General features: G+C 31.8%; 2 protein-coding genes across 3 annotated transcripts in view; one reads left to right on the top strand and one right to left on the bottom strand.

Moving 5' to 3' along the window:
• Positions 1-21,141, top strand: part of LOC110998172 (epidermal growth factor receptor) — a 68,989-nt gene that overhangs the window by 36,479 nt on the left and 11,369 nt on the right. The window contains exon 1 of one of the 2 annotated variants that reach the window (XM_022266663.2): positions 19,663-19,845. The exons of the other annotated variant lie outside the window; for it this stretch is intronic. Within the exon in view, the coding sequence (XP_022122355.2) occupies positions 19,710-19,845 (136 nt within the window). The 5' untranslated portion in view covers positions 19,663-19,709. Of the gene's footprint in view, positions 1-19,662; positions 19,846-21,141 lie in introns of those variants that run through there. 2 annotated transcript variants of the gene reach the window in all.
• LOC110998173 lies at positions 9,546-13,522 on the bottom strand. The gene has a single exon (XM_022266665.2). It carries the CDS (start codon positions 13,511-13,513, stop codon positions 12,275-12,277), a length of 1,239 nt encoding a protein of 412 aa, XP_022122357.2. The 5' UTR covers positions 13,514-13,522; the 3' UTR covers positions 9,546-12,274.

The following is a 21,141-nucleotide window of genomic DNA, read 5'->3' as shown; positions in this document are numbered from 1 at the left end:
TTTAATAATTACACTTATACCATTTGGCTCAACGACCCAAAATGTGTCTTGGCCTCCGAAACGAAAAAACTTGCACCGAAATAATTGCAATAATTATCTTATGAAAATCAAGGACATACGAAATCACAATAATTAATTTAATACTTCTTCCATAGACCGGCATTTACTTGTATAGAATATTCTTCGCACATACAACTGCGTAATACCTATAATAAAGTACATGTAAAAGTGCATTATGAGGTTAGAATTGAACAAGCATTATTGTCCGGTAATTTTCGATCAGCGGGCGACCTTCATATACGGCTCGAAAGCCTTCATAAAACAAGCTATATATCAAAAAGGAAAAAAGCGTGAGCTTGGGAAGAGGTCCTTACCAATTTGTAGCCGTGCGGTGGCCAAGGAAAAAAAAACGAAATACATGATTGTTTAATAGCTTTTGATTGTTCCTCTGCGCTGTAAAACGTGTCGGACACTTTTTCTTATTAAATCACTAAGTGCTAGAGTAGTTGCTAGGAATTTTGTACTAGAAATTATTCGTTTTCAATTGCTTAAGAATCACATTACATTATGGGATTGGACCTATTTCTAGAGTAATCATTTTATATAAGTTTTTTTTAATCATTTTAATTATTCGTTATTGACCCAAGAGACAAGGAAAATCTATGTATAGAAACTCAGAGAACAAAAGCAGTGGGCGCTACACATAAAAAACAAGCTGACTTTTTGTAAGTCGGCTACAGACTAAAGAGAAGCTTGCGGTCCAACGTCAGATAGTAGATAGCAGGATCGTGGTTGGCTGTCGTGCCCACACTATCGCATCATCTCAGAGCATGCCTGTTTTTAGACCTCACGCTGGTCCTCGACAGCATCTTTACTTACATAGTATATCATCAAGTTCATAGAAATATAACGTTATTGCTGTATTTAAATGATTTTTAAGGCAAGATTTTTTTAAGTACTAAATTTTTACATCTATCGTCATTGTTGTTAAGATAAGAGCATTGTTTGAAATCGACGGCTGCAGAAGACGGCTGATCATGTACCTTCAATTAGGCAACTTATACTAAATACATGGCTGCATCTATGTTTCTTGTGTACCAGTGAAATTCCATAGTCATTTGACGCGAGCGTGCCGGCTTAGTTAGCTGGGGCACGAGTCCGTTCGTATAGATACAATGCCCCCGACTCGATAAACAACATGTTGGTCAACTTGTCGAGGTCCGCGTGTAAACTTAATTTATTATTTATGTCAATAGCTGTCACAATAAAGAAAAATTGTTGAGTTTGTGTCATGAGTTTTGTAAAGTATTTACAAAGTATTTATGGTAACATTCATGATATCGATCAAACACTGCAATGCAAGTTTTTTTAGACGCATTTTGCCATGTCCAATTTGAACTAAATATTAAAAAACATTTCTTGTTTTTTTATTTCACAATTTTCCTGCAATACATATATAGTAAGTGTACTATTTTTATTAAATACAGCAATACAGTACATTTAATAAAGCGTCATTTATTCCTGGAAAATAAATGAAATATATTATATACCTATATATTGGGTATATAGGCCTTCTCCAATTGGTTCCATCTCTCTCTATTTTGAAAGATCTCCTGCAGGCAATCACTGTGAGAAAAATATTAAATTAACGCAAGAAGTGGTTACTACAATTAATTAGACAAAAGTAATGGAACAAATAAAAACTGTATACTAAAAGAACATTAAAAAACTATACATAAAAAAGTATTCTTTACCTATAAACAGTTAATACATTAAATATATAAATAACATGGCCATTGTTTTAATATGTGATAGGTCTAATAAGGATTTTAGTTACTTTGTACACTATCTTCCCGATGAAGTAAGTAAATATTTCCTGCCGGCATAAGTCATAAATCATTATAACAATCAATAAAATATTATTCGCTATACTTAATAGTAAAATCCTTTTTCCGATTATGCATTATAGAATTATCATTAAATGTCGTTCGCTTTCAATTACTGTTAAACCATATTAATGCAACAAATGCAATAATTAGTCTATACCTTAAGAGACTATGAACGTGTGAAGTATTTGGTAATAAAATTTACGACATATGTAGGACATCGACTGAAGGTGGACAAAAATTTTTACAACTTACATTCCGACTGGGAATCGAACCCAATAAGCCCTTCTACCAAACCACTTGAAAACAAGGCCCTCATTGCTGTTGCTAGGCCAAGATATTCCAAATACAGAACAGCCATGAACTTCTTTGGTTTTACAGGCCTTGTCTTAGATATACTGTGCTTGTACATATTACGAGATATCTCTAAACTTTACGTGCAAAAAATTACTTATACTAAAAACTATAAGAGATAAATCATGGGATATTTAATTTTAAGTAGAAAAATATTTAACAATTTATGAATTAGTTATATGTATTTCCTTAATAAAATTCTAGGAAGTAATGAAAATCGAGACACAACAATCAATTTCTTCGAATACAACCTCCACAATATGTTTATCGAATTTAATATTACCTTCGCAAATATGTTTTGTAAGTGGTTTTCGCTTTCAATATTTCCATTTTTTTTATAGAACAGGGGGCAAACGGGCAGTGGTCTCACCTGATGTTAAGTGATACCCATGGACACTCTCAATGCCAGCTCGCGAGTGCATTGCCGGCCTTTTAAGATTTGGTACGCTCTTTTCTTGAAGGACCTTAAGTCGAATTGGTCCATTTTCATCCAGTTTGTATATTTACAGGAGAATGCTTACCTCTCAGAATACAGTCTCAATTAGTACTATGATAATCAATTGCAGAAAACAAAATATTGCGCGATAAAATATCTGTTGTGTACGCAAGTGTACTTAGAAAGAAAAACCATTAATGCAAAGCTGAGGTTTGAATGTGCGACGCCATTGAGATCCTTTACCAATAAGCTAAGACTCACAAATACCTTGGAAATAAATTCCCGATAGTGTTCTTTACATACTGGAATAATTCAAATACGCAAACGAGATTATCAAACGGTTAATATTTTATTTATAGTGCCAAGCTATTTGCTGTGTACATTCAGATAAAAATTGTTGTCGGGGAATATCGATATTAAACTAGTCGCTATCTTATATCAACAAGTAAATATTGCTCCCGGCTAAAATATTCAATTTACATATATTTTTAGGATATGAAACGAACTAAAGTTTGGGTAATCTCGCTCGTAAACATTTTTATCGAATAGCGTAGCAATTCTCAAAGGCCATCAGAGCATTCGCAAGCCGTCTGGAATTGAGAGTGCCCATGGGCACTGGAAAACACTATATTCTGACAGTTTTATAAAAAAATCCTTTGCACGTTACATTACGGTTGTATCGTAATTAATGGTATCTTGCATATTGTACAGAACACACCAAATATCCACACTATAAGTCAGCAGCTGTTGACAGAAGAAATGTTTCTCTAGTCTAAGAAACATTAATATTCTATTTCTAAAAACTCGTGGAATAAGAGCAGTTGCTCGCTGCTCGTTTTGCCGCGCACCACCACTTTGTGGAACCAGCTGCCAACTGAAGTATTTCCGAACCAATTCGACTTAGGGTCCTTCAAGAAAAGAGCGTACCAATTCTTAAAAGGCCGGCAACGCACTCGCGAGCCCTCTGGCATTTAGAATGTCCATGGGCGGCGGTATCACTTACCATCAGGTGAGCCTCCTGCCCGTTTGCCCCCTGTTCTATAAAAAAAAGCCATAACAGCAAATAACTTAATGCTTATTAAAATATTGTAAACACATTAGAGAACAAGGAGTTGGTATAAGCGTTTATTGCGTTACTTGAAACTGGTTTCGTGTAACGTTCTGTTCTTAGAATTTTCTCCTTATGAAATCAATATGAATTACAAATACATTATTTCTATTAACGCGCTTGTAGCTGTTTACTATAATAGTTCCCTCAGATAACATATCATTAATCTGTTTTGTAGACTTAATCTTCAAAAAAAAATTACATTAAATATATTAAATAAATTAATAACATAAATAAAAGAAATTAGAAATTTGTATACATAACGTAATTAATTGTAAAACTCATACGATTGTTGAAAAACACAGCGCTATGATCGCCAACAAACTGCTATACAGTTTGGCGATTTTTTGACGTTGTTCTAAATGTTTTGATAAAATAAAATATGCAAAACTTAATAAATGGCTTAAAAGCGAGATATAGCTATGCTATGTGTCATTAGTCCAAGGCTTAGTAAATGCCTTTTTCAACAGGTATTGCATGTGGTATGTACTGTGTGCATAACGTGATTTACTTCACGGCAGGCAGGTACTATAGGTATTGGAATATTTTACATTTACAACACTACCGGGTATTAATGGTATAGTTTTTAAGTGTTGTAGTAATAATAATATATAAAAGCAATGCGTGCGCGCATGGGTTGTACGCGTTCTAATCACCAATAAGAATTATTACCACAGCGAATATAAATGCATTTACAGAAATATGCAACGGCCCTCGCGGCATCTTCTCCATATTTAACAGGACTATTGAGTGAGCCGCACTTCTAAAGTTTTTAAACAATTCTACGAACTTGGCTTGATTTATAACGATTCTTTATAGGCAACTCATAGCAATTGAAGATTAATTTGATTGATTGTTTTAATATTCCTTACAATTTAATTAATCCGAAGGAAGATGGGTTTTATAGATATATTTATATTGCTTTTTATTCTCCCAACTAGTCGTCAGTTATTTACTTATTAATGTTTAATTCTAGGCAAATAAAGTTATGATAATAGTCTAAGAAAACGTGCTCTTATGAAGACTTCTATTCCAGGACTCCACATAAACATAAAAAAAAATCAATATATTTTAACACCTTCGAAATTTTAGCATCTGTATCCTTACGTTGCCACTTCGACACTGGAAATATTCTGTCATAGAATTGTAAAATATGTCAGTAAATGAATAGCACAATTAATAAACTCTTTAATTAATATCATGAGAATTTTAAGGGAGGAGTTGTCGCCCGGGCCCGGCGGCAGAGCATAAAGCAAATAAAGACCCTTTATAGCAAAGGGAAGATTTAACACTGCCCTGGTGCCTAGCTTCTTAGCGACAGATCTACCTGAACGGGTAGTTTATAGGCTACAATGTCCCCTGCATATGTCCCCCTACGTATTGTAAAAAATATGTTGTAAACTAACATACCCATTATATCTTGCCATATATCTCTATTTTGGGCGGTTTCTGGGAAATTTTACTTCATAATTTTATGACTTAGATAACAAACTGGTTTTCACACTTGCTTGATGATGCGACTAATTTTAAAAATTCCGGTCTTCCAACATTTTGTCAAGAGAAATAAAATAATAATATTCAAACAAGTATATCTCATAAAATTTCACAAGAACACGTATTTTTTATATTGTAGAGTACAAATCGCCCTCACTTTCATTTTAATTCTAGTTAAACAAAACAAAAATAAGCTATTGCGGAATATACTTAACCAGAATTTAATAATAATAATAATTTATTTCAAGTTTGTTTCAGAGGAAAAACTTATAGTTACATAAACACTAGTTATATAAACAAAATATCTGTAGCACTAAATCACCTGCATCGATTTTACACGATCACACACACGAATAATGTATTACTTAATTAAATGTATTTAATCATTTATATATTTTAACACCTTCGAAATTTTAGCATCTGTATCCTTACTTTGCTACTTATTAATGTTTAATTCTAGGCAAATAAAGTTTGCCCCCTGTTCTATAAAAAAAAAATGATTTTTTTCCTCTGAAAAAAAAAATTGAAACCTTTTATATATATTAAGAATTCTTTTGCTATATTTAAGGTATAATTATTTTTTGTTATCTATTAACATATGTTAGGCTTAGGATAACAAAAGAAATAATTAAAAATAAAAGGAATGTAGTGATGATACATTCGCATTGCAGCTAGAGTTTGCTTCCACCTAAAATGTTCTAATGCATCTACATTCGAATCGTTAAAATTAAACATTTTGCATTTTTTAAATTCGTATTTTATGGATAAACCTCACATTTTACACTTATTAAAACTACTTTATTAATTACGTGGTCACATTATCTATTCACAAACATTGTTATCAGTGTCAACGACTTTGTGTAATCTTTAGCTATCGTCCAGCTTGCTTGAAGTGTTCGCTACAATTAGATTTTAGGTCAGACATTAAAGAGGATTACTGTAAATTAAGAAAAATTAAGATTTCGATAGATAAGGCTTAAAATCTTTGTAGTTATTTTATGATTGGCGCTCACATCACAATGCATAAGATCTTATCTGTTATCTGTCCTGTACCTACCCTCATCTATCCAAAGCACTGACGGACATCAAATATTTCCGTTATTTTCCTTACTTGTTTGTAATTTCTTTGTTCTAATATATGTGTGTCTGTGAAAAGTTTGATTGGTCTTCCTACTTAAATTCATATGTCTCTATAATATTGTTCAAAAAGAACGTCTGATTAAATAAAGAATCATAACAAATATATTAATAATATAATTCTATAAAGTATAATATCTCGGCGCTCAGACTTCTCAGAATACGACTCCGGCTCGGAGGCTGCGTTTTGGCTAGAAAGAGACGGATATATGAAACACATAACTAGAGAGCAGGACAAATAGTTAAGTGGATCGCCTTCAACTTCATTTTGTACGTTGGTGTAAGTATTTAATCATGCACAACTTCTAAAACCATAAAAGCTATATGTTAGAGTTTACTATGTATTAAATTACTGCCTAAACACAAAAATCATATTAAAAAATAGTAAATATAGCATTTCATTGCTAATCCTTCTCGTCACGTATAGTTGTTGTAGATAAGTAACTAAAAATACTATGTGATGTCATAGTTAACAAACACACTCCTTCCCATCTTCATTATCTAGTAAGCTCGTGTCATAAGGTTCTTCATGTAAGTAGATATTAATTTTAAACTATGACGTCAGCTTTCTTCCCACACTGCAACCGCAGTTAAAAACTTTTACAACAACCTTAATAAACTTCATTTCATATTAAAATAAACCCAATAGACCCCAGCGCTAAAGTTTCAAATTCAATCAGGTTCTAGTTTTCCAATGGCAAGCCAAGGCACGCGCCGATTGCAACATCGCGTTACTGACGGACTAAAGCCATATTCAAAACGGTACATTAAGCGTTGTTACTCAAAAATAGGCTGTATAGTCTTGACTTAATATTTAAAAATACCTTACTATCCAAAGGCAAGGATTGCCCCTACGATTGAACATATTATCCACCTACATGTTATTGGGCAATTTTATACGGCAAAGTTGAATAGTTGTTTTTAATAGATGGCATATAAGAAAGAAGGTGTTTTTTGTTTTTGTTCAATTATATGACATTGCACTTGTAGGTGTATTTTTTCATTAATACATTATGAGAGATGCGGAGGAGAGAGAAAACTTTATGTAACTGTGTCGAAGTTTAATCATAGGTCGAGATGTTGTTGTCACAATTTTGAATATACACCATTCGATTATCAACATTTATTTAGATAATAAGAATTTTTTTTTGTAATTTGACTTTTTAAAGAAAATTATTATATTCTATTGAAACTTACTACTTTTTCCTCAGTGTATACGGGTATCAGTATGATATCCATAATATTTCATAGTTAGATTTCTGCATCTTTTTTCCTCTAATTTATTTGTCTTCATTACAATATGTTTTTTTCTACTAAATAAATACAGATCAGAATATCGTTTTTAATAATTTTCAACTAAAGGCATCAAGATCATTGTTATTTAAGCTTGGGAATACATAAGTTACAAACCTTAACGATACCATAGTATATGTATTTAATAAAAATTTACTGACTGAATAAAAAAATTAATATTATAAACGCGATAACATCGGGGACTTAATTTGGTAACATAAAATATACCAAATCGATCTCCAAGCGTAGTATTTTGCCAAGAAACCGTTTCAAATTTAATCTAAGATAAACAAATTGTGTCCCATATTTTACTAAGCATAGGTAACTTTTATTTACATTAAATCGGGGACAATGCGTACCTTGTCCAGAAGTATCCTTGAGGATAAAATTTATCAGGGCCAACCTTGTAAAACGACCCGTTCAAATGCAAATAAACTTCATCGAAATAGGACTCCGGAATCGTCAAGGTCAGTTAATTTTTGTTATTATCAATGATTTAAATGGCTGAATTTAAGACACAAAGCTTTTTATATTTCCACCCAAAACGGTACAACGTAAGTAATATTAATATAGAACATGTATTTTTAGAGAAGTAACATTTAAACTGCAATTTGTTACTTGTTATTTGTTGCTAACATCAATGTTTTAATTGAAATATCAAAATTTACTTACAAATAATTATTGTTATATTTTTTTTAATAAATTACATAAATTCGTTTTCATCGCAATTGACAGTATACAATGAAATCAGTGAATAATATAAAACCATAAATAACTAAATAATTATTAATAATTCATAATAAAAATTAGTAAATTGTGTATTACTAGGCAGACGTTTTTCACTAATCAGGGACAAACCGATCTCTCTGTTTATTTTTTAAGGCTCTATCTGCACTTGGAATTCTAAAAATATATCGTAGACTTTATTTATGATTTGTAATGTCGTGCCTAGTGAGCATAGAATGCTTGCAAAACGAATTTAAATACGTTTTGCATGTTATAAGTATTGATTGGTAATTTTTTATCAACCAACCTACGCAATCCTTTTCAAGATTTTTATTTCGCAAGTAAAGTGAATGGAGCTTTTACTTTTATGTATCAAAACTATGCTATAAAAATAAAGTTACATAAATCAAAGTTCCATTTATTTAAAATAATTGTAAACTAATACTTTGTTCCTGAACTCATGTAAAGAGGTTACATAGAGTTTTAAGTACTTTTTTCTTAAAATATTAAATGATCGACCTTCCATAATTTCATGATTTTTTTTTTTGGCGTAGAAGGTTAACACACTTGACGCAACCAACCTCGCATGCACATGCAGATAATTTTAAGTTTCGGCGCTACACACAAGACATAAATGTGTAAAACATGGTGTTAAACCCGCCTTCTCCGCGACGAATTACGGGGAATTTTAACGACCAGTCAGACAAGTTTCGTTACTTTAATGCGTGTGCCCAAAGGCCTAAATGATCTCTCCACTTCACTTCAGATATTTGACTGTTAATTGGATGATTTCTTCGTGTTTAACAGTGCTGTTATATTTTAAATTTTTGACATTCTTTATAAGTAATTCCATTTATATTTCGGAAATTTAGCACACAGTTAAATAATTGGGCAATACAAAACGTGGGATATGTGAATTATCTTTCACAACACAAAACACCTACTATTCAACACCTACTTCACTATTGTATAATGCACGAGCGATGGGACATTACCTGAATTGTTTCGTTCGTCAGAGATACAAAAAAAAACGGAGCAGCTTTGTAACATTGATTATTTTTATTTAGTATACAATATACATGTACTTTCCGTATCTGCCATATAAGACACCTCCTCATACTTTCCTTGCAATGTAAAATGTTTTTCCTTTCGAGCAAGCCTTACTTAGGACATGTAGAATCATCCGTTCACACACGTTGGGGTAAGGATAGAAGGATGACACGTGTACTAGTGCAACACAATCAAAAAAAAGATCTTTTACTATCCGGCTAATAAATAAATGAAAAAAAAATCTTTTATTCTTAGTTATTGACTTCAAGGATAACTTGCAATTAGCATTCTTATGCTCAGGATCATGACGCGATGCTGGCAATACGTTGTTTGTTTTTACATACAGCGAATGGAATGTAACTACATATTGACGGAAATCCTCAATATGAAAGGCAGTTATTTTAATTAAATTAATTAAACAGCATTGAATAATGCAGCTGTTATAATATATAAAAAAATCATACCCCAATACAAAACAGTAATGGTTTAATACATCTTATTGTATTATATATTATATTAACTCGAATATTCTAGAAATAAGTGCTAATATATATTATGTGGTATATGCGTTTATTAAGTTACAACAAACATGTCAAAAGACGTGTTTTCATAGATATGTTTAGAACCTTGAATTAGTTGTTTACTATATTAAAAATACATTTAAAGAACCAGTCGTCGTAATTATGTGTTAATTAAATGATTTCATACGGATGCAAAATTAATGAATAAATGTTATAGAATTTTATTAAAACTTATTCAGTGGAATGTTTCTAAATTCAAATGCCACAAAATTTTGGATGTGTGTATTAAAATTTATCGAGATATATGCTACTGATGCAGAATTTAAACTCAAATATTACAAGTAATTTCAAACAATCAGTAATTTAAAATTTTATGTCTTGTCACTATTTTTATCAAATTATGTGATAGATGTTTTGACGATTTTTAAGTGATGCCAATTTTTTCACAATATTCCTCATCAATGAGCAAGTATTTGCGTTTATATAGACATAAAACAAGAATTTTATTAATAAATACATTTCTGCACAAAATGTTGAAGTGTAGCATTTTTAATACCGGCTACTAGGCATTTACTTACATTTTATTCTATATTTAAGTTATTAAAAAAATACAATTGATACTAATTCAAAATCTCAGAATTATACGCGGTATATTTTATTAATACTTGGCTGAAATCGTATGTAATTATGACCAGAGTTTTGATGTTTTCTTTTTAGCTAAAGCTTTAAAACATCTAACAAGATCGTTTACAACCTGTTTACAAAATGGGTTCGACTTTTTTCATGTTACGAGGACCTTATCTGACTTTAGAAGTGGTCTCTAACAACAAAGTTCCTTCAAATACTCTCATGATTCCTTTTTTATTGAACATCAAAGTATGGTGTCGCCGTATGTTAACTTTTAATGGCTCATGTTAAATTTAAATAATTAGCATACATTTAAAACGACATTTTTTTTCATAAGCCTTTTAAAACGTTTGTCATTAATTTTTAGAAGCATTATCGTTTAAGAGCGAATCAAATGGGTTTTTATGAATTACTTAGTTGAACATATGTGATTATTTCGGCTCTAATATTCGTCAGGTATTAACTAAACGAACTAATGAATTCATTTTGAACATTAGATATACAGATCGACGTATTGTTTGTTACTGAGATCAGAAAGAATCAGCTTCTAAAACATAATTGAAATTGGAGAGTGAAATACTTTTGTTCAGACAGCTTTTTATAAACTCTTTTCGACAAAAAACATAGCAAAACAAAGTACTCATACATGGTTGATAGTATCTATAGTTCTGTGATATAGAACCTTCACATAATTATACAAATTACCTCTTGTGGCCCAAACAGTTCTTTGTATAATAAATTATTAATGTAAACATTAGCGGCTACTGCCCCGAAACGTCATTGTGTTAAGACACGGGTCTCCTCGCTTTAGCTTGCCCTCTACCATTTGCCCTTTATTGTTTCTTTATATTAACATGCGTCAACGTTCTTTGAGTGATTTTAGTGGAACTGTACAAGTAAAAGTTGTTTTCGTATGTTTTGGTAAGCATTTACTACTCACTTAATACTTACCAAAGCATACGGTGTCTAGACCCTTGGTTCGTGGGTTTCTATATAAGGCTTTTTAAGGAAATAGCAAAAAGGGTTAGTCGACATCACAGGAGAACGAAGAGCTAACAGCTACCTCGGACAAAGAATTAGTACCAAACAATAATTGCACCACCTCTAGAACTCTATGTCTTTTCGCAGTGTAAATACAATTAGACAGAAAGGGAGTTAATATACCACGTTATATTACCTTGCGCACAAACAAGTAATTTGAAATAAAGTTGTGGATGTAGTTTATAAAATAATTTTCGTACGACCGATTAGTAAGACATTATTTTAAACGTTTTCGAAAAATATACATTATATCAAATGTCACCTTTATCGATTAAAAGAATTTCGTCTATAGCTAAACAACCTCATTATATATGTACAAATAAAAGAAATCATCACATTTATATTCTATGTTGCTACATATTTGCTACCAATTTTTGCGTACGGAATGTCTTAGAATTATATTAACTTTAGACCGCTGTTTTTAGGAAGCCGACGTGACTTGCATCGACTTTATATTTTTACATGGTAATGGAATACATTTGTATAATTTTATTAAAACTAATACTAAAGTTCAATAACAAAAAATTAATGACATAATAAAATAATAACAAATTAGTACGAAAAAAATTGAGTAAACTCAAAAATCAAAGATTGCTTGCAATTATATTAACCCTACATCTACAGATAGTTGCAAAGCATTTATTAATCGCATTTTTTCTTCGTCTGTCTTAAAAGGTGTAAGTACCCAAAGTTCTTCTAGCGGGATAATATCATGATCATTAAATTTTTCCTCAAAGGATTGCATAACATCACACCTTTCACTTATGATTAATGGTATTGATGATAAAGCGACTAAAAAACCAATCTTTCCATATTTATGCATTTCGGAGTCCAGAGCATGTCTGGGAAATACATCGTCTACGTTCAGATTCATGTCCTCCATATAATACCGCAGATATGAATAATACACATTTAAAGTATTTTTATAATCTTCAACAAGTGGGCTGACATTAGCACACGTCATCATAAAGTATGTTAGATCTACAGCTGGGGACGCAAATCTATATAACTGGAAATCGAGAGCTACTACGCCTTCCTTTGAACTCATAAAATTTGCGTACCAACAGTCTCCGTGATTGAACACTGTATTGTCACCCCAAGTGCTAGAAATATTTTGTAATTGTTGATAAACATCATTATTGATGAATTGCATAAACTTTTCATGATACACGTTGTCAATTTTATTTTTAAACTCGGCTACCACAGCCTTGTCGATATCTATGGCCCTTTGAAGCCACTTGGAATACCAAGTCTTTCTTCTATCAATGAAATAGCATTCAGGTAATTCTTTGGCTAGTTTGTAAAATAGTTCTGGTTTTTTTATGCGTAAGGCCATTGATAACGCGTGCAGATGAGCCAACACTTTTAAGGTCCCTTCTTTCTGAAAATCTGTTGGTGCGTGAGGCAATGATGTATATCCACTTTCAGACATATCTTCCATGACTAAAAAATCATTATAGCCGTCGCAATAGGAATGATAGCAAAGCGGAATATAGTTTTGGAGGCATTCTTTCGCATTTAGCGACATTTGTAAATCCGTGAGTATTGGTAAAATTTTGGTGAAGAATTCAACCTCTCTTTGGAAAAAGATTTCACAATTCAAAGTTTTTCGGAGTCTCAAATCGAGGACAAGTCCTTTAGCGACAAAACTAGTATTATATTTTTCACCTTTAACATTGATTCTATAAACTGCACTAAGCAAACCTTCTCCCGCAGGTCCCACACGCATGACTTGATAATTAACAACACTGTCTTGGCTATTTGTTTTTAATTTAAAAATTTTATCTAACTCTTCATTTGTTAATCTCTTAGAAATATCGCTGAGACTGAGGTGAACCATCGTGTATGGCAATATTAGCGTCAATGTGAAATCTTGTCATATACACACATTCATCTGTCATGATAATATTATCTGTATGAATATTATTTAACGTTAGTTAATATTAACAATTATTACTTGTATACAAAAAGATTAGTTAAGAATAGCCTTTTTGTCATTGAATATATATTTAGAATGCTGATTGTCGGTATGATCAACAATGCGAAAACATGTTTACGTATTTATTGAATTTAATTTATAAGTGTGATGTTATATAATTATTAAGAAACTTCTCATATGTTTTGTTAGTTTCTATAGGGGTCCATGCGTCGGGCTGTCTTTCTCCCTAAAATATGGCGCGGGGGCCGATGGCTAGCCATGCGTCATACTCGTGGACGGGTGCTTCTTGCGGTGACTGGTCGTACTTGAATTCGTGTATGCGGTGGTATAAGTTGTTTCTACTATGTATTTGCGTGTTGTTCGTACGAATATGTTAGTGCTTGCTCCTATTTCACCATGCCTCCTGCTGATAGAGGACAAATCTTTGTTTTTATTTTATTTTATTTTATTATAATTTATTACTCAAGATATCATATGGAACATGGTGTAATGATTGCAGCTCCTTACAAACGTTGTGCAAAAGAAATTGGCGATTAAAAAGAGTGGTGGAGAGTTTATTGCCAGTTCTTTTCTACGCTCTTGAACTGGCAGTAAATGTAAAATTAGAGGCATTTAATGTATATTTCCTTTTTTTGACGTTCATAGATGTACATTATGTTACCTACATAAATAAATGATGATATAAATGATTTTTGATTTCATTTCATTTATACACTAAAGCTATATAAATCTATGTTTAGGTTAAACTATGTTGTAACAAACACTTATGTAACCAAGGAGTTTAATAGAATTGAAAATGTGTATTTTTTATCAAGCAGTCATCTTATTTGCTCTTATCGTGCACTAGTTGGTTGGTTCTGGGTAAATAAAATGACTAAATACCACTCTATTTGACCAAGATAGTAACCTTTATTTATACAACAGTCAAATATAAACAATTAATGCTCTTGGAATACATATTTATGTACATTTCATCACAGTAAAATATTTTTTTAAACAGATAACGCTCTGATGTTTTACCCCTTTTAATATGTAGTATTTGTGAAATCATACAGATGACCAAAAGTTCAATTGGAAAGCACTACATTTTAATCTTGTCATTTTATAGATCTTTACAATTTTTTGTATCAATCAGTTTAATATTAACCCTCTTATTTTTTTTATAATTTATTAATCTATTTGTGACATAATTTGTAAACAATTAATTTCAAGATGCAGCTAATACTTCAGTAACTTTAGTTTTCACAGAGCAGTTTGCAGAAAAATTATATTGCTTCCATCGAAGTCTAATTTTGGTAGGTCTACATATCTAAAATGTGTTTAAACCTAGGAAAGTATATTTCGCCGTATTGATGTGTTGGCGGCGTCCATGCTTCGGGTTGTCTCTCTCCCTAAAATATGGCGAGAAGGCCGATGGCTGGCCATGCGTCGTACTCGTGAACGGGTGCTACTTGTGGTGACTGATCGAACTTGAATCCGTGTTTGCGGTGATGTTGGTTATTTCGACTATATATTTGCGAGCGGTTTTCACGAGTGCGTGCTCCTATTTCACCATGCCTCCTGCTGATAAAAGATCTTTAACAATCTCAAACAAATCTTTGTTTTTAATTTATATTATTTATTACTTAAAATGTCATATTATGTAACATGATGTAAAGGTTGCAGCTCCTTACAAACTTTGTGAAAAAAAACTTGGCGATTAAAAAGATTGGCGGAGAGTTTATTGCCAGATCTTCTCTTCCGTTCTACACCCTTGATTTGAGAACTGTGATATGTGTACATTGTATTACCTATATGAATAAATGATTTTTGACTTTGACTTTTATATTCTAGCTTACAGACTTTATTCATACGTATACAGGTACTATGCAGTTAAAGACTATGTCGCGTTAATTTATTGGGAAGAGTTCTACGTGTTCGATAAGGACAAAGCAACCAATACCTAAAGAAGTATGAACAAGAGATATACATCATTTATTTGGCTCCACGTAGATTTTATGCATGGTTTGAAAATAATTCAAAAGGTTGGATTATTATAAAATAATTCTTGGTTTTAATGTCTTATATTTAGAGTTCTACTTGAACGTAGTTCGTGTCTTCGTTGCGATAACCTGGCTCTAGAGTCTCGGTCATATGTTATGATTCTATCTCGACAGGGCTTTTAGATCTGAAAGCGTTTGCACGATTTCATATATAGTTTTAGCATTCTTTATAGTATGTACTACAACAACATTTAATATGTAAAGAGCAATTTTAGTTTCAGAAAATCAAATGAGGTAAAGCTCATAAAAACAATTAGTAAACATATATAAACAAACATGGGGCATGACTTTAAACATACAAATTACGATTAAATCCAAAACAATAAAAAGGTAGAGCAAAATGGCAGGCATTACCTGCGCGCTCAAAGGTAGAGTGCCTTCAAGATTTTTTCGTGAAGCGATAAAAGCCTGTTGTAGACACGAGTAAGACAAAAGCGAGCTGAGTTGTAGTTTATTTTTGATTTTAATCGCCCATTTCGTCGTCGAGTGGTGTAAGAGAATGCGGGTTTTGTTTAGGAAGATTTATAACACTGTTTATTGTTATTAAGAACTCAGAGGCGATTTTTCACATTTAAAAACTCTTGCTTTTATAAAATTTAACTATAATCAATATTGTTTGGTGCTTAATTTCATACGTTTTCTTCGAGTAAAGTTAATTTCAAAGGAGACAGCTCACGGATTCGAGCAAAAAATCGCCTGATTAAAATAAGGCTTGCTCCCACAATGTGATTCGCGTTTAGATTCCGTTCGGAATCTTCACTCGCAAAAAACATCTTTTGTTGCGAGCGTGTGAATACAAGCCAGCCCTTTGTGCGACGAGTATGTCAAAAGTGCATCTGTTGAGATCATTTTAATTTAAATAATGCATATAATATACCCTTATACATGTCACGCGATCGCATTTCATTCGATCCGAAATATTTAAAAAATGTGTGGAGAAATGTGTATAATTAACAGCAAAGTGCCAGAAAAATCTGTAATGTTTTAAAAACCAGTATTTAATTATACGTTAAACAAGACAATATATTTTTAAACCTTCATAATAATTAGATGAGGCACTTTCTATTCATCGGGCCCACTGTCTGCATTGATTCAGGGTTTAAAGCTAAAAGCGATCATTCCACGAATGTTTGGCATTACCATGTGAATTGCTCGTCAAAACGTCATGCAACTGATGCATATCTACAGGCAGTATTTCTTCTACATTTTATAACAATATACTTTGTTCGTGTAATATCAAAGGATGAACTTGGTTTATCTTAAAATGCATAGAAAGTATGCAATGTGCATTATGTAAAATGTATAATTATTTACATACATTTTGTATTATTATAAACGTAGGTCATGATACAATACAAAGCACTGACCTTAAAGATGTCTTAACATTTGAATTATTAACGCACAAATATTTTTAAATATCGTAAGCTACCTGTTGCTTATGATCGATTGAAGTCGATAAATATCCGTATCTGACTTATGGACATGATTACAATGAACGGTTGGGGGCTGCAGATGCCGACATAACATTTTATATCTGACGTTAGTTTTATAATTATCTCGCAAACTTAATATTTCTCACCCGAAATTCAATCTTAAGTTTTACGAGTATAATGTTAAGTTTAATGATTATAAGATAAGACACATCATTTAACCCAACACAGTGGGGTTCAAATTTGGGTTTTGGAATTCCAATGGAATATTAAGAATCTTTTATTGTATTTATAAGGTTTAGGATCACATATTTTATAATTTAACTGTGATTATAAAAGGCATGTTGATAAATAAATACACTTATATTTTTTCCTACTCTATGGTTAAGAATATTTTACCAAATTTCTGTATTTTCAAAATAATACTTACTAAATGGTAAATAAAACTATTTCACGTGGAACAAAAACACAAAGCTACTTCTACTGAACTAATTTTAGAGGTACCAGATAATTCAAAATGTATCTCAATATGTAGGATACATGATATCTATGTTCTGTGGCGAACGAGGCTCTTACAGAAGCTAAAGGACGTGATTAATATTGGATAATCCTTTTAACACGGTCAAGGCATGCCCCTTATACTAACGATGATTATGTTATGGAACAAAAGTGCCTTTATCAAGACAGACAACGTCAAAGTTAAAATCAAGTGAATACTTTATACTTCATACGTCGAAACAGGTATAGTTGCTAGGCACGCAAAGTTTGGTACATAGCAATTCTACCTGCCCGCACGCAAGCAGTGGCCGGTACCTGCTCGACAATAGAAGAAATCAAACCGTCATTGTGCCAACACAAAAGAGTCAAGTGGTCTCATTGTTCATTTCAACAGAGGTAGGGATTCGTCTCCACAAATACAAAATAATAAGCTCTTGTCTGTTTAATTCTTTTAATGTAGTATCTTATCGTTGTGTTGTTTTGCACCTAATAAATTGAAATTTGAAATGTCTTTCGATTTTTATTTTTATCGAACAATTATATTATTAACACTTTTGACACTTATTTGAAAATTAATAAATATAATTATAACCTATTTACAAAGTTTGCTTTTTTGTTTACAAAGTTTACTTCCCTGTGGCTTTTAACGCTGGCACGCTGTATTGCGATTTCCGAAGCGAAGAAAGTACCATCTCTGGGGTCACAGGTACCAACTATCTACTAGGCACCTAGTTAAATGTTTAATTAGCGCCTGAGCACAGTTACCCCCAGGGCCCGAGAGCCTATACTCCAAAGGGAACAAAATAGAAGTTAAGGGATTTGTATTTTAAATTATATTAATGCGAATGTTTTGTTCTAATTTATTACATTAAAGTAGATATATCAGTTATTATTGAAAATAATTTTAATCTGAAGATATTCGTTTCGTTACTTATAATATTTTGATTTAATTTTACTAATTTCTATAGACATAAATTCGTATAGATAAGACCGAATGTAATTAAAATACTTTTTTGCTATTATTAACACTGATGTTGATCTGTACTTCACCATTATTCCCTGGCCAACCTTCTTATACCTGCGTTACCTTGCTTCTGTTTACATCCCTAGACTACTCTACCTCAATCGTTCGTCTTTTATTAATCATATCATAATTTATTAAACACTATAAACATATTGTATGAAACATATAAAATATTAAATTAAACAGTAAATACTCTACGATAGGAGCCGAATAACTTACAACATAGGGACCACCGAGATGATCATTTTACTTTTGGAAAGAGTTCAACGCGCGCGCTCTTTTAAGACATATATCTAGATTATCTCTTTTATATCTATAACACACATAAACATATGTCCTATATATCCTCAATATCCTATTTAATTCATGTGGTTAAAGAATGTCTAAATATTTGATAGTCATTATTTCATTCTAATTAGTTAATTCATTAATTAAATAATATTTTTAGCTTTTAAATATTCGAATTTTATAAGTAGTTCCTATTTTTATGATACGTATGGATAGAACTTTTATCTGAGACTTTTTATCTAAGAGTAGCGACTCTAGCGCATACCTGCGGCCTTCCTCACGTTTATCTGCGATTGTAAAAAGGTTGAACTCACAACCGTAGCCACAGACTTTAACAGAAATAGATAGAGCAAATTATATATGAATTTATTATATTAATATAATACAATTATTAAGACAGTACCAGTTCATTTTGCTAATGTATCCTACAATAATAAGATCCAAATTAAGGCACTCATTATGTTACTTATTATATATTGCATAATAAAACATGTAATAATGATAAAAGAAATATAAATATGAAGTGAAACCTTTGAAAATTTAAATTAATACAAAAGTATAAACGAATATTTGAATTTTCTATTCAATGTTCTAAAAAATTTATAAACAAACTAAAGCAAAATTAAGTTAAAATTTTAAATAATTTAAACTATCATGGCTGTATTCAAAAATTACGTTAACTTCTCTAAACTTTTAACCGCCTCAGGTGCGTCCGCGCACCGTGGACTTTGGAAAACGGGGCCCGGGCGGGCCAGTACACGATGGAAGTTTGCCGCGTTCGGTTGTGTTAAGTGCATCGCGAGTGATGTCGCAGCATGATTGGTGTGCGTACCTTGTTGTGGTGTTTGTGCCTCGGCGCCCTCGCTGCTTACGCCAGCGCCGCCCGCGCCCATCGCCTTCACCACGTTGTTCCTGCACGACATAAACATTCGGAATTCGTTAAGGGCAAAAGTAAGTGTCGCCTACGCACCCATACGTTTTGCGTTTCTACTTAAGCGTGTAAGTTAATCGCGTCTCTTATAATAGGAAACATTAGATTCTTTCCTACAGTTTATATACAGATGACTACAATGATTTCACTGTGATTCTATAATTCAATATAAACGTAAGCATTTATTAAATTGTGTTAGGGAATAGATTTATTTTTAATTACAGTGTATATAAAGATTTTCTAGTTCAATACACAAAGAATTCCTATTAAGATTGATTTAATATCCAATTTTATCAATATTAGCTTAAACGAGTGAATAAAATAAACAAAGCTTATCTTGGGCCCGCCAACGCCGTATATAGAAGGCAGTAGTTATGGTACTATAACGAACTAAGGGAAAGCGTTCACTGAATCAGATAACCATAGGTTAGTTGTAATCGAGTTTTTAGCTCAGAATTCATCTAGGGATGTATTGCTATTTAACTGGATTGTACCAATTTTGTACAAGTAGTAAATTAACTATAAAAATATTGCCATATATTTACTAAATAAAATCATGATATGTCTTATCGTGATCGTCTAATTAAAATTAAATGTTGCGTACGTTTCCATCAATAACATAATTATTTCTCTTCGCAATAAATTTTAATAGGTTACCTAAGATACAGAGGAATTATGAGAAAACTGTATGTTTTTATAGTAGAACAAATAATTAAATACAAAATAACGGTTAGACACGCAATCGTCTGATAAAGCTTATTTAATGGTTAAGTTTATACTTAACTTATCATACCCAACAGTTATGTAATTTCTTAATTATAATTATTACGTTTTTGCTAATAATTATAATTGATAATCATTAAAACCTAATTACTATCAATGTGAAAAAAATTGCAATGTAATCGTATATTAATAATAAACACAATGGTAATTCTTCCTCATTTGTATTTCGTTGTTGTAAATGATCGAAAGGTCTTGACCTGGCCGAAGACATTTATATATTAAAATGTAATTTACTACGGAAGTTTTTAAGCACGTAAATATTTAATTGAATAATTTACTTAAGTAAAAAAAATAATTCAATGAAATATTCAATCAACTAGATACGTTAAATCTTTCTTAGTTCACTAAAAATGAGAATTGTAAGCGTACTTCGATTATTTCAGTTAGTTAAAAAATTTAGTTCGACATAAAGGTCGCTTAGCTGGCATAAGCAATACGAAACCTACAAGCGTGGGCTGATTAGGTAAAGTTTCTATAGAAATTTCAAACTTGCTATACCAAATGCGTAGGTATCATCAATTCCATTTGTTACA

This window comes from Pieris rapae, chromosome Z (assembly GCF_905147795.1).
Source record: "Pieris rapae chromosome Z, ilPieRapa1.1, whole genome shotgun sequence".
NCBI lineage: Eukaryota > Metazoa > Arthropoda > Insecta > Lepidoptera > Pieridae > Pieris > Pieris rapae.
The sequence above is the reverse complement of the archived record's forward strand: the minus strand, read 5'-3'. Positions and strand labels throughout refer to the sequence as shown.